Genomic DNA, 15,099 nt, shown 5'->3' on the forward strand with positions numbered 1-15,099 from the left:
TGAATTTGGTTTTTGATGCCTAAATTGGATAATATGTTTTCGGGAGTATTTTAAAATTCTATTATTCAACCTGGGTGGATCCAATTACAAGACCGTACCGAATGGGGACTCGTCTCTCTCAGGGGTCATTTCAGAATTGTAAAAAGTCCTCCAAGAGGCCGTAAATTTGTGAAAATTACGAAACAATACGATCTGAAAACAATACTATTGGAGGCGGCACGGTGTACAAACCGGTTGGCACATCTGCCTCACAGTTCCGAGGACCGGCCGGCCCCGCCTGTGTGGAGTTTGCATGCCTGCGTGGCTTTTCTCCGGGCACGCCGCTTTCCTCCCACATCCCAAAAACATGCACGAAGTGGAGACTCTCAATTGCCCTGAGGTGCGAACGTGAGTGCGAATGGTCGTTTGTGTCTATGTGCCCTGCGATTGGCTGCCGACCTGTTCAGGGTGTACCCCGCCTCTTGCCCGAAGATGGCTGGGATAGGCTCCGGCATGCCCGCGGCCCGTGTGAGGAGATGACGAATGAATGAATGAATGAATGCATCGGTGCTGCAGTCACCGATCGGGGTGAAGTACTAAAACTGGAAACAAAGAAACACAACGAATGGATGGAAGTTTGGCGATACAGCGTACATCCAAATTGTCAACTTTTAACATCTTGGATGTTCAGGGTACCACTATATGTGTATGCGCAGCATTAAAAAAACAAAAAGGTTCTAATACTAACAATCGGCTCAGATGCAACCGCTACCTGAAGGTTTACTTTGAAATGAAGCGAATAGGAGGAAAAGACAGCCGTCCGATTCTTCACACGAGCATCTCCGGAAACGTGTAACAACGTGCGCATTTAGAGGGAAACTGAAGCAGCAAATGTAATGTTTGCTTGCTTATCTGCTCGTAGCCAACGGGGCCTTTCTCTCTAGTGTCACAGAAAACTCATATTATTGAAAGTCCACTAACAGTATGACTTGTACTGTCGAGTTCTTTGGAGCAAACAACTTTAGGGTTTCAGTTCCTGCTCCCGTATTCGGACACCTATGGCCTGCTAACGGGCAGAGTTTGCCAGATAAACACAGCCGGGGAACAGAGGGCTCCGGTTGTCGGCGAGACGCGCGCTCTCTGAATTTAGAAAAGATGAGCAGTCGAGCATCAGCAGATACTGACTGCAGTGTGCGCAGTGCTAGCAAAGCGAAAGATAATGCTTTTGCCCCTTTTGTCATTTTTGATGCTTGGTGGAAACAGGACTTCCCTCTCCATAAAAACCACGCTGTCACGGTAAAATGCTCTCACGTGAATTTTCCTTGGGCCCAACATCTTCAAGTGCCCTCCTGTCGAGGCAACAAAAGCTCCAAAGTAAAAAGTTGGTTCCCTCCGACCATTTTGTGCTCATTAAAAGTGCAATTAAGAGAATGCTCATTTAGCGCACGGCACTGGGACTTGCGATGTCACCGATCCGGCCATCATGCTGCCAATATTCCAAAGAAACACGTTGCTTTGCGCGTAGTAGTGTACCGCACACGAGGTGAGCGCAAGCCATTCTATCTGGGTTTGTGTCGGGTTGACATGTCCGCAGCGCTCGTGCGAACAAATAGAACAAAGACAAGAGATTTTCTAAATAAAGGGGCTTCCCGGGTCCAAACATCCCACTAATCTTTTCAGGGGTTTAGCTGCCTGGAAACACAACACCGCTTTAAATGCGTGCGGATTTGCCCAGTCATATATAGACCCTCGCCATCGCGATGGCAGCGAGCGCTGGGCTCGCGGGATCATGACAGTCGATACTGGACTCCACGTGAGGTGACAAATCTCTACGCTAACCCGAGGAAGAATGCTCGGGGATGAAGCGTACGCGCAAACGATGCCATTAAGATTCCTACAAAAGGCTCCTCAAAATATCTTTGAAATGTACCGAAAATTGTTGCGCTGACTTGAATCGGTCTTATAGGACGCCAGAGTCGTCAAATTCAACATGCCAAAAAAAAAATCCTAATAAATAGATCAAATATGCAAAATCAATGAAAAGTTGACTTATTTGTACATTTGCATTGCATGGCTTTTCCCGGGTGTTGAATTTCGCAAATTCCGAAAGAACGATTGCGCCGGAGAGCCACCGATTGAAGGAACGCGCTCAGCGCGAGGGAGGGTCGACTCGCGCCGGAGCGCCCAAACCACGACCCCAAAATCCGGACGACTGAAATTCATCTCCGCAGTTCCGCCGCTCCACATTGTTCTCAGTGGTCGCACGTGTTTTCGGTCACGCTCATCAAACGTCGCTCATGTATTTAGAAATCAATCTCCGAATGAACTTTGCGAGGTCTTTTTGTTACTCTAATTGTAATGTGGTCTTTGGGTCAAAAATCTACTTTGGCGGTTAGTTTGTTTGACTTTCTGACATCTTACGGCCTTCTTCCCAGTCTCATGACATTCATAAGGGGATTGGTGCTGTATTATTATGAGCGTAATTGGATTAAATCATCAAGATAATGATGCGTTGTCCTCGCAACGAGTGACTTTTGATTGACGTTGGATTGGAAAAACGATTGTGCACATTGGAATCTGACTGCAAGTCGGCGCCATGGCAAGATAAGGGCCAATGTTTGCGTGGATTGGCGTATTCAACGGGATTCACATGAGCCCCATTCTGGCTCCACTCTGGAAGCCGTCCCCTCGCCCCACGAGAGGAAGCTCAAAATGATTCCATCCTCTCCAGCAGATCCAATTGCCCTTCATCCATTTTCAGCGCTCCTCCGTTCTGAGAGTTTTCCAGGACGCTCGTACGGGCTCTCCGACGAGCCGCAGGAATTCCGCTGCGATTGGTCTCCGGTGTACGAATCGTTCGCAGTCGGAAAGCAACGACGGAATCTGTCTTTCCTGACCTTTCCGCGAGAAAGGACGCCGCGTCGAGCTGAAGCATCACGAGACAGCTGCACTTTTATCCCTTGGACTGCACAGCTGAGCTGGACACCAAATTGGGGTGGGGGGGGGGCGGGGGTCGCCGTGGGCCAGCTGGACAAAAGTAATGGGACACGTTGCAAGGGAAGAAATAGAATGTTCCGTTTAACTTCAGCAGTTCACAGCGGCGCCCATTTGAGCTCTGTTGCTGGCTAGAACAGCAGCACTGGAGCACATAAACGTGACACACATTTGTGAAATACCCTAAGGAACAAAATGACAACATGTTTTTTGAAACCCTTGTCTTGCTGAAATGAGCCAATTTTAAGTGTGCGGCCATGTATGCCCCCCGCCCCCGCCCCCCAATATACTGCTGGGCCAGTGACAATTCCGGCTTGTCACCAGGACAACTGGTGGCAGAGCAAGGGCTTAAGAGCTTTTTTTTTTTTTCTTGAGACGTTAGACAAGACGGACTCATGATCAGGATTTGTCTCCTCTGGCACGCTACGCTTATTGGGGAGGGACGAAAGACTGATATTTCATTGTTTGTTACATGTGACCTGTACATTTGCTTGATAAAGCCAAGACCCGCCTCTTTTCACACATTAGCCAATTCCAGTTGTCATTTGCGTGCTACTCACACACGTTGGCCCTTCAATCTTCTGTTTTGTTCAGCTTCTTTCTCCTTATTTTGGAGTTCATGTCAGCTAGCCAGCTCATCGGCGCCCACAACTGGCCTGACTGAAGTGTGAATCAGATGTGTGTCAGCAACAACAAATACAAAAAACAAGAATAAGAATACAAATCTGGAAATTGACTGTATCCAAAGAGGCTGTTTGTAAAATTGCTACTTTTTCACGTGGCTTTATTCTAATCAAATTCATAATAATAATAATAATAATTCTTCTTCTTCTTCTTCTTCTTCTTATTTATGTATTCTTGTTAGACTATGACTATACACTCATAACATTCCAACTGCTGGGGAAAAAAACCAAACTATATTCAATAAGATTGCAAGTTGTCGTCTTGTCTTTTTCTCGCCTAACCATAAGCAACCGGCCAAACTGAGAGCTTGATGATTCAAGTCATATAAAATGACTGCTGTTCTAATGTTTCCTACTGCTTGTGCATAACGTTGTTTTTTTTCCCGCAACATTGCAAAGTGTTGCTGTGACATTTGTTGTAATTCCCATTCAAGCGTGCGTTGCTTTGTCACATGATTGACCATGATGCCCTCGCTATGAATTACTGGAAGATTTGTTTGGACCGGTCTTTTCTTTTGCGTTTGTCTCAATACTTACACAGTCAAAAGATCTCGTGATGAGCCGGTTGAACAAAAACATACAGTACGCATGAAAATATGGCCCCGTGTCTGTGAGAGGCGGAGTAATCCAATCTATTCCTAATCATGTTGCTCTGTCATCTGTGCAAGCGCATGTCATCCACCTTCAATTATCCGAATGGGGTCAAAGGGCACGGCCTGCTTGTCTCAATCTCCAGTTCGGAGTACAAGTTTGAGGTTTTTACCACGCCTCGCTTTTTTACCGTGCAGCGTTTTACTTTCATTTAGCATTCCCAGTATCTTATGGTGAAGCTTTCAATATTATGGTTACAAATATTTCTCAGGTTCTTGGCTTGTGTATAAAATGACCAGATCTGATTTGCAGTTCAGAATCGATGTAAAAAAAAAATATATATATAGATTCATTACGTTTTCATAATTTTTTATCATAACGTTAAAACTTAAAAAAGCAGACGAGATTCTTTTTTTTCCACGTAAAATTCAGCTTTCCTTTGTTGTTTGTTATAAATCATCGTTGTCAGAAAATTCCGACTTACTTGGGGGAGAATTCCATCTCAATTCTCTTAAAATGACTTCTCATACTTTACATACTTTCTACTTAGATTACTACTTTTTCACAGAGTATGACTACATTCTCGAAAAATTCATGGTCGTAAGATTTTGTTATTGTTTTATATGTTAAATCCATGTTTTCACGTAAGGTGACTTTATTGTCGCCGATGTAAATTTGACAACTTTTTCTTCATCGTGGTTATAATGAAATTTCTTGTAAAATCCCGACTTTATTCTTTTTACATTCCTATTTGAATCCTAATTCCAATGTATTGACCTACTATCACTTCATTTTCATACAATTATTTTATTCAATTACCAGAACAAAACAAAAAATTCGAGTTCTTTCAAAAAAGAAAAGCTAAAACTCACAAAATTTGGAGATACACGCATTTTCTCGGAGCACGCAAGATAAGCGCGCTGCTGAGCGGTCGATCCAGAGAGAAATACATCAGATGAACACATTGGGCTGTTAAGACCCCCTTTTTTTTTTTTTTTTTCGTCTCCCCACACAAACTAATCTCTCTTCGGTGCGCCACAAATAGCGCACGCGGAGCTTAGTGAAGCACTGCTGACGTGTTTCTCACTGGAGAGAATCCAGGGACCGTCGGGTCCAGAAAACCTGAGAGAGAGCCAGAGAGGCTTTGGCTGAAAGACCCAAGTGGGGTCTGTGTGAGTGTGCACATGTGCACATGTGCGTGTGAGGAAAATAGCGCTTTGATTTGGCACCATGTCGGTGTCTGTCATCACCAGGCCCGGATACAATATCCAACATGTTGGATGCGTCTTCCACAGTGAGTGGAGGTAGAGGCAGTTGAGACCCGTGAGCGGGGAGGGGAGCGCCAATCTGGGCTGGACACCCGACCCTCTCGGTGGTGTCCGTTTCCAAGAAACAAATAATGGGAAGTTATGTAACAATTTGTGTGCGTTTGCGTCGGAATCCCCCGGCCCGCAACATGGGAGATACTGGAAAAAGGAAATAAATACAAAGATCAGATTACAACAATTTGCAATGATTGTTGAGAATGAATGGCACGTTGTGACGGTGAACGTAAACTGCTTGAGTGACCGTAAAAGGCCACACGGTTGACTCCGGGAGTCAGTGAGTCGATGGGGGAGCGGGGGGCCTCGGAGGTTATCTCTGAGAAGCTCTGCTTTATTTTTAGATCTAAAAGGGAAAGAAAAAAAAAAAGAAAAAAGCCAATAACCACCCACCCACTCTTAATGTTGCGCCTCCCCCATTTTCAATTAGCCCCTCATGGGCGGAGTAATGCAATTGACTAGAGCTCTCCCCGAGAGTCGAGCCTCAGTCTGATCCAGACTCCGCACAGGCGCAAACTCCTCACACGGGAAGGTAAGACCGATCCATCCATCATCCGCTCATCCCCCAATCATCTTCATCTTCACCTTCACCCAGCCATCCTTTCATCCCACTTCCACAGTCTCTTCACCTTTTCACCACCTTTCTCCTTCACCCGCCATCCCCAAAGAGGCTGCTGTCAGCAGTCTCTTTGATTCTTATCATCCTAAACGCACCCCCTACTCATCACCCCAGAGGCCGTTTTCCACCTTTCCTTTCATTTTCACCCCTGAAGGCATCAGGCTTTCAATCGGTTAGCGCAGATAACGTCGGATCTAATGGACACGCTCGATTTAAAGTGATGATGTCGTTACCGAGTTACGCAATTGGAGGGTTTGTGACACAGGGTCACTGGCTTTCCCTGACATTTGCTGCATCCTTGAAATGTAAACGTGATGCAAACAGGGCCAACCTTTAGGAAAAGCTAGCCGGGGGAATCCTGTCGTGGCAGGAAAAAGTATCCCTATGGAAATACAACCTTTTACTCTCCCAATGTAGTAACGATACTGTTTTTTCCCCTCCAATGTATCATATCTCATATTGGAATATCATCAATATCGTATCGCAATCATATTGTATTGCGAGTTACCGTGTAGGCAGTCTTTGTAACGGTAATATTGTGACAAAAACATTTATTTCCGGATTCAGACGTTTTCACAATTACTCCAAAAGCACCATCAAACTATTACAATGTCACATCGCGTGCGCATCAGTTTTAACGGTCATTTGGTGAGAGAAACTTACTTACTTTACTTTTGTATCCACCGAAAATGTTTTTTCCTCTGACATATCGATCGTCACATAATTCCTGTCTCGGCGTGTTTGCAAAATACTGCAAGAGCACCATAAGTGAAGGTATGGACGTTCCTCAACGTGTGTTTTTCCCCAAAAATCGCAATATTATCATTAGCATTGGAAACAAATATATATCGTGCCGCTACGGTGCGATTCTCAGGCTCGGTATGCAGAGCGCAAGACCAGTTGTGCTGGACTTTGCAGGGCTAGACCTTCAGGACCCACGCAATGCTTCATCATCTCACTCGCTTTAGCTTATCCACCATCAAAGGGAGCCCGAGTAGCTGGGAAACAGCTGCCCGACGTGCCGAACCGACCCCGCCCGCAGATTGTATTTGGGCCAGTTCAGATTAGCTGTTTGTATTTTTAGGCGGCAGATAAATCCTTCTATAAGCTAGGTGAGTCACGGTGGAGAGCGACAGACAATGAGAGAATGTGGGTGCGGCCAACGGAAAGATGAAACCCCTCGGCTTTTGAATATTTTCCCAAATGTCGCGTCTTTCTGCTGATTGAGTGGGACATACTGGATCTGGAAGTGTGGAAGAGTTGGGAAGTTCGAAAGCTCAGGGTCAATGCGCAGACGGGCTGTAGGCTGCATAGTTAAAAGCAGGGGTGGGCCACCTAGCGCTCCTGAGAGCGTTTGATCCGGTCCTGCCAATCACATGCCGGAAATGACCATCTCGGAATGGCCCCTGACAGCCAAAAAGGATCCTCGCTCTCCTAACTCTGTAAAACAGCTCGCACACGCATAATTGAGTCCATTTAGACGCAGGTGGAAGAACGACGGTGGGGGGGAGGGGGGGGGGGGGTTACCATGCAAACAGCTGCGGCAGCAAGTGGCCATTATTCCGAGTGCTATTCGAGACCACTTATACACACAAAGTGACAAGGGATACTGTGGTGCTGACAGCTGGAGGTTAGCTGATGGATGCATACAGTAGCAGGGTGAGCCTTGGTATGCAGGAGTTGTGCGTGCGTGCGTGCGTGCGTGCGTGCGCGCCCCGACCCCATTTCGCACCCCAAATAGACTGATAGCGGTTATTTCTAACCTCCTCGTTTGGAGCCAAAACAAAATAGGAGCCTGCTGAGAGATGGAGGAAACATCGAGAAATTTGAAAGGTGTAAAAGCATCCACAGTAACGATACGCGGCCTTTCGCTCTCGTCTCCGTGTCTTTTTTTTTTTTGACATTCCTGTGTTAGGTGATCCGCCGTGGGTGAAAATGACAGAGCGCTACGACTGCCACTACTGCAAGGAGTCCCTGTTCGGGAAGAAGTACGTCCTGCGAGAGGACAATCCCTACTGTGTGAAATGTTACGAGAGCCTGTACTCCAACACCTGCGAGGACTGCAAGAAGCCCATTGGTTGCAATACCAGAGTGAGCGCGCATACATAAACACGAGGGCATCATCGGTCGGCCAATTTAAATCGGCCGATATTACCCTTTTACAAATCGGCAAAAAATTTTTTTTTTTACGCAAGACATTACAACATAAGACAAAGATGTTTTACAAATGTGGTAAAAATCAGCCGATTTTTGCTGATTTGAAAAAAAATTCATGTTCCGACTGTAATTCATATCTTTTATTGTAAGTGTGAAGGGACCAAAAAAAAAAAAAAAAAAAGTTCTGTTATTCATTATATACTTTTATCGGAATTTTACTCTATGCCGACTGCCGGAATCGGCATCGGTCTGGGAAAAAAATATCCCTATCTGGCACGCGCTGCCTCCGTGTCCCTTGACAGGATCTGTCTTACAAAGACCGCCACTGGCACGAGGACTGCTTCAAGTGCTTCCAGTGCAAGCGCTCCCTGGTGGACAAGCCCTTCTCCACCAAGGACGAGCAGCTCCTGTGCACCGAGTGCTACTCCAACGAATACTCCTCCAAGTGCCACGAGTGCAAGAAAACCATCATGCCTGGTGGGCACGGAAATGAAAACACTCTAGCTACAGCATTCCATCAAGGGAGGTTTTTCTTCTTACCCTGGTTTCCTCACCGTGTCGTTGCCGTGAAGGCTCCAGGAAGATGGAGCACAAGGGCAACAGCTGGCACGAGACCTGCTTCACCTGCCAGCGATGCCAGCAGCCCATCGGCACCAAGAGTTTCATCCCCAAGGACAACTCCAACTTCTGCGTGCCCTGCTACGAGAAGCAGTTCGCCATGCAGTGCGTGCACTGCAAGAAGGTACCGTAGCTCACCGGGGACCCCCGCAATAACATCGCGGCACGGCAATAACGTCACCGTCTTGTCGCTCCCTCTTAGCCCATCACCACTGGCGGCGTGACCTACCGCGACCAGCCTTGGCACAAGGACTGCTTCCTGTGCACTAGCTGCAAGCAGCAGCTCTCTGGCCAGAGGTTCACCTCCAGAGACGACTTTGCCTACTGCCTCAACTGCTTCTGCAACCTCTACGCCAAGAAGTGTGCTTCCTGCACCACCCCCATTAGCGGTAAGCAAATACGTTCCATTCGTCCATTTTCTTTAGCGCTTGCCCTCACGAGGGGCACGGGGAACACCCCGGGCTGGTCAGCAGCCAATATCAGGACGCATTTAGACAAAACGACCATTCGCACTCATACGAGAAAATCATGTGAGAAAATCTCCAGGACGGCTGTGACAAATGATGCATTTCAAATCTAAACTAGCAAAAGTTTTCCCCCCTTTGCGGTCATTCCCAGCACATTACTAGGAATCCCACTCGAGTTCTACGGAGGACGCACCCCTCTCCAAAAATGATTGGCCGCATCACGCGCCGCTGCAATACGCTTTCGGAGGATTCTGGAAGAATCCTTCCAGATTCCGGGTTACAGACAAACAAATGGATTTCCCTTCAATCCTTACAATGACCATAGAAAGGTTCAGCGCAAGCTTATTGGGGGGGAATTTGGTCTTTTTCAGGCCTCGGAGGCAGCAAGTACATTTCCTTCGAGGAGCGCCAGTGGCACAACGACTGCTTCAACTGTAAGAAGTGCTCCGTGTCCCTGGTGGGCCGCGGCTTCCTGACCGAGCGTGACGACATCCTGTGCCCGGAGTGCGGCAAAGACATCTGAAGGCCGCCGCCGCCGCCGCCGCTCGCAGAAATTAACATGAAAACGAACATCAAGCAGACGCGGCACATACTGTAGTGTCTTTACGTCCTTCTAATGTACATTGTTGTACGGCATGATTACTCTTTTGACTAGAACTGATGACAAAAAAATGCTAACAGAATATCTACTTGCATGAATGAAGTCTTGTCTCGAATCGACATGAATGCAGATTGCACGCTTCTAACTTTACTAATCCCTGCGTCGTGTACGGATAAGTCTCTGTGCAACACTTGTTGACTTTTGTGTCAAACGTAGATGTGCATGGAGTCAGCTTTTTGGACTTTAGAATGACTCAAAATAAAAGCGTTAACAAGGCATAATAGGTCTCTCATTCCTACTCCATCCATTTTGGAGATTACTTGTTCTGACATTTGGGCATATTTTCAGTGCTTCTTTTGCATTCAACTTGACACACAACTAATTCAGACGTAAAATGGTTTAAAAAAAACCAAAAACAAATATATGCCACTTTTGAGAGTGTCGCCGTATCCTCTCCCTAGAAACACAAGACAATGAGGCACTTTCAGCGACCTCGCAGCTAAGATTTGGCTTTCACTTTTGCTTGTGTTTTCAGGATTTCATCAGCGGAATCGTCAGCCAAGCAAACAAACGATTCCTAGGAATCCAATCACTGGGAACCGGTTTTCCAATCGCTCTGGCTAATCATTACTGTCACTTGCTGATTTTCACGAAATACAACAAGATTTTCCACCATTCTAATAGAAGCAACACAGCTGTTCATTTAGATTGTCATGGTTTATTGATATTTAAAAAAAAAAAAAGAAAATGTTGCTGGTACAAATATAACCTGGGCTCTGTGATCTTCAAAACCCAACCCCAAAAAGTTGTTCGTGCAAGGGTACCTAATTTGAAACCTTTTTCAAGGCCACTTTCATCATGTTGAAAAAAGTGTTGCTATAGACAAATCCAAGTTGAGACCCTGTGCTCTTTTAATAATAACCTTATCCATTTGAGCTACTTGGCTGTGAGATTTATGATGCTGTAGCAACCCAATACACGCAAAACAACATTGCAACACAACCCCGCCGAGGTTGAACTGTCAGCAGAATCGCACGCATTCGCAGTTCGGCGCAAGAGGATTCACGTTGGCGAAATGGGGTTTTTTTTCATCATCTTCGTGGCATTTTCTATAAAACACGGAACGAGCACTTCAACGCCTCGTAGATCCTCCGTGACAAATGCATTCAAGAAAAACGATGACTCAAGTACATTACCCCTCCTACAGCCAACACTGTTCTTCCGATGAATGTTCCATTTACGCTATTTGAGTCGAGTATTTAGAGCAAGTGACGCCGCTTGAAACGCATTCATTTTGACGCGTGTACTTGGGAGAACCTCTCGGAATCTTGGCCCATATTCGCTTATTGTTGGTGGATGTTTTTGACTGACACTTGTCAGTCACGGCTGGGATAGGCTCCAGGAGGAGAAGCGGAACGGAAGATGACTGAAGGACTCGTCAGCCAGTCGGGGGAGGAGTTCACAGGAAATGAAAGAGATGAGGAGATAATGAGGTTATACCGTTGTACTCTTAGCTTTTCTGTAGGGCGATACGACACAAAACGATTCACCAAAAAGACTCCATTTCTCCAGAAGCCACCATCTGAAGCGGTTGAAGAGGGAGGCCATTCCAACCAGACGCCGCATTTTGACACTTTTGGGGAAATGTGGTCACGTTGCTAATAGCAGACTGAAAACTGTTTTGAAAAGCTACATGAACAACTTGATTGGTTTCAGTGCCAAGTGCTAACAGCTTGACTGCCATCAAATAATACATACTCATTTCAAGGAGTGAGCTGGCCGATTAATGAATGTTTTAAAAGGAGTTTATTTGGTGAAATCACTGTCACATGGAGCACGACGACATTTAGTGAGTGGCGAAAGAGGTGATTCGCTGTCACTCAGACGTCAAGGCCAAGTCACGTGCTGAATCTTTTTCTTCACCTCTGGAGACATCAGAATACCCTGAAGACAAGCAGCAGGGAGAAGAAAAAAAAAAAAAGAACTCAGTTCAGAGAAAAGCTCATGGTAAAACACGAGCACAAAATCATCAAAGTCACGAATGAATCTGCTTTGCTGGACGACACCACAGTGCATGAAAACATGACATGAACGGGAGAAATCCAAAAAGTTTCAAAGAGTCGCCAGAACTGATGACGACATTCGCTTCTACGGATTAAAGAAAAAGAAAAAGCAGCTCCACATTTATTTACAGTATAAAGCTTTTCGTGCTTATTTATGAATTTGAAGCAGGAAGCCGAGTCATTTTCCCTGCCTGTCTTTTGACACTAATAATGCAAAACTCACGATTGAAAAATAATAAATCCACATGGAACATATTTTCTGCTTAAATAAAATCATTAAAAAAATTCTACATTTCTAACGTAATACCCAACAAATGTATCACTAACCGGGATTGGTTAGTATCAATACTGAAAACCTACAGTATAGCTAACAAAAACACATACCTTCATATCCGTGAATGTGGGAAGAGGCAAACATCGTAAAGTGCTGCTCAGCGCTTTGGGGGACTTACACAAGACGATGTTCGTGTGCTTAGTTTGGGCAAGCCCTGTAAATACGGCCTGTGGAATAACGCAATTTTTCAAATCGGGAAAAGACCAAGCCGTTTTTGCCTACGCCGGAGGTTACGTGCAAAGAAATCATTGAATTGTACAGGTTGGAGGACATATTCATTTTGAACGTTACATTTATCTTGGTGTATTTTTATATATATATATATATCACAAAAGCCTAGACTAGATCAAAAAATGTTTTTACTTCTTGAACATGTGAAATGTGCTGAACGATGACATGTATTGATATTCTTTTCTTTTACTTTCCATTATAAATATCTTCTATTATGTGTCGTATGTTTCATTTAAAAAAAAATGATAATTATAAAAAGGCATTCAAATAAGGGGTGTGAAGACTTTTTATATCTACTGTATTGTCTGTTAGCTGTCCGATCTGATTGGTATTCTGAAAGATGGCCAGTCTAGCTGTGCTAATCGTGTAACTCGTGTTTCTTCTTACCGAGCAGTTTGCCTCCCGTTTTAGGCTCGCGGCGTCTGAGCAGCGTGAAAACTTCTGGTTGGAAGAGGAAGAGGAAGATGATGATGACGATGACGGCGGCGGCGACGACGACGACGACGAACTGCCACACAGACGACGAATGGGGTTGGCCAGGTTTAAAGCCGGAGGGGGTTTTAGCCTGTCAGCCTCTCCTGATGACGACATTGCGCTCGTCTCCGGCTTCTTCGCTTTTAGTGAGCCGCAGGAAATGAGACGGGAGGAAGTAAGGTGGTCCCTGCACGCGACAGCACACAGAAAACGATAGGTGCGGGTTAAACATTCGGGAGAAACGGCAAACTGGAAAGAAAAAGAAACACAATCAAATGTCATTTTACAAAATAAAAAACAAATAGTCCAAAAAGAATACCACTTGAATAACAAAGGCTTAAATTTGTGGCAAATAACAAAACATAAAACCTACATGATGAAAGTCATACGGTTCTGAGGGGGGGGGAGTATCTTTTATGAGATTAAAGTCTTTGAGAATAGGATCACAAGTTATTAGTAAACATCGCGATTTTGAAGAGCAAAGTCGTTGTTCTGAGACCACAATTTCAGTTTTAAAAAAAATAAATAAATAAAAATAAAAAGCTTTAGATGTCACTCAATATCACTGATGTTTATGCTGCTATAAAACTTTACATTTTTAACCATTAGGGAGAAACGGGAAACTGAAAAGAAAAAGAAATACAATCAAATAAAATACAAATAGTACCAAAGAAAATACCACTTCAAAAACAATGGCTTAGAATTGTGACAATTGAGTTGTGGTGTCACAAAATGAAACCTAAAAGATGAAAGTCAAAATAAGTCTCTTAGGAGATTAAAGTCTCCAGAATAAAGTGGTGAAATTATGACAATATGAGCATAATTAGTGAGATCGCAATTCTGAAGAGCCAAGTCATATTGTTCTGAGACCACAATTAAAGTACAAAAAAAATAATAATAACAATTTTAAAAAGTAGTAATCCCTTTAGATATCACTAAATCTCACCGATTTTTATAGTGCTATAAAACTTTACATTTCTAAACATTAGGGAGAAATAGGAAACTAAAAATAAATACAATAAAAGCAACAACAAAAAAATACCACAAGGCTTCAAATTGTGACAATTGAGTTGTGGTGTCACAAAATGTCACAAAAGCACCTCCGCCACCGGATGAGGGTGCGTTCGGTTTACGGTTTGGCGACTCACCTGTCCGGTAGCAAGCCGGTCGGTGCTTGTCCACCGCGAGTCTTCGCCATCCTTTTCCCCCAGCGGTTGTTGGGTAACGTGCGCTGCGGCCGCGGGATGACATGTCGCACGTAGAGGTCTACGAGCTGGTCCCGAGTCCCACAATCTCTGGAATTGACCTTTTTCTAAACCATAAACAAAAGCCGGTAAACGAAGGCCGTCTTTAAAAATACGAACACCACCATAGGAATCGAATGTTAGCCAGGTATGCTAACGCCACTGTTTCTCACCTCATTTAAAATTAACTGGAGAAAATCCTGAGACAGAAGCTCAGGGTGAAGTAGAACGTCCAATTCTGAAGCGCATATAGCTTTGCCGGCTAACTCACCGCGGGTCGCCATGTTTGTATTTCCCAGCATGCTCCGCGTCACCTTTGTCTTCTTCTTTGGGCGTTTGAGGGCTGCAATACTGCCATCTCGCGGCAGCTACTCAAACACAACACAACACTGTATTGTCAAATGAAACCATAAGAAAGCCAAACTCAACCAAGAGTTTGCACATTTTAGTGCTCAAGGGCCACATTTGATTTGTAAAAACGGATAGATGGGGCAGGTCATTCTCAGGTCATATTTCAGATTGTTGATTTTATAATAAAATAATATATTATTAAGCCCCATATTAAGCCTTCACTCGTGTTTATTGGATATTTAAGCCCTTTGGCGTCAAATAATAATAAGTTATTCCGATATATGTAAGACAAAGCTTTTTTTACATTTTTTGGTACATTTTTCCTACTACGCAAGGTAGTAAAATTCTTTCTCCATTGGCACCTTCCATTT

General features: G+C 44.6%; 2 protein-coding genes across 2 annotated transcripts; one reads left to right on the plus strand and one right to left on the minus strand.

Annotated features, from left to right (window-relative positions):
- The first annotated feature begins 5,943 nt into the window (after window positions 1–5,943).
- fhl2a (four and a half LIM domains 2a) lies at window positions 5,944–10,312 on the plus strand. The gene is made up of 6 exons (XM_061792782.1): window positions 5,944–6,101; window positions 8,104–8,279; window positions 8,648–8,822; window positions 8,918–9,087; window positions 9,166–9,352; window positions 9,802–10,312. The coding sequence occupies exons 2-6, from the start codon at window positions 8,124–8,126 to the stop codon at window positions 9,951–9,953; spliced, it is 840 nt and encodes a 279-aa protein (XP_061648766.1). The 5' UTR covers window positions 5,944–6,101; window positions 8,104–8,123; the 3' UTR covers window positions 9,954–10,312.
- A 1,506-nt stretch (window positions 10,313–11,818) lies between these two features.
- Window positions 11,819–14,709, minus strand: c12h2orf49 (chromosome 12 C2orf49 homolog). Its single transcript, XM_061792784.1, has 4 exons — window positions 14,551–14,709; window positions 14,282–14,445; window positions 13,047–13,320; window positions 11,819–11,975 (listed from the first exon to the last, which is right to left on the minus strand). Exons 1-4 carry the CDS (start codon window positions 14,677–14,679, stop codon window positions 11,919–11,921), a joined length of 624 nt encoding a protein of 207 aa, XP_061648768.1. The 5' UTR covers window positions 14,680–14,709; the 3' UTR covers window positions 11,819–11,918.
- Window positions 14,710–15,099: the final 390 nt, after the last annotated feature.

This window comes from Phyllopteryx taeniolatus, chromosome 12, assembly GCF_024500385.1.
Source record: "Phyllopteryx taeniolatus isolate TA_2022b chromosome 12, UOR_Ptae_1.2, whole genome shotgun sequence".
In the NCBI taxonomy this organism is placed as follows: domain Eukaryota; kingdom Metazoa; phylum Chordata; class Actinopteri; order Syngnathiformes; family Syngnathidae; genus Phyllopteryx; species Phyllopteryx taeniolatus.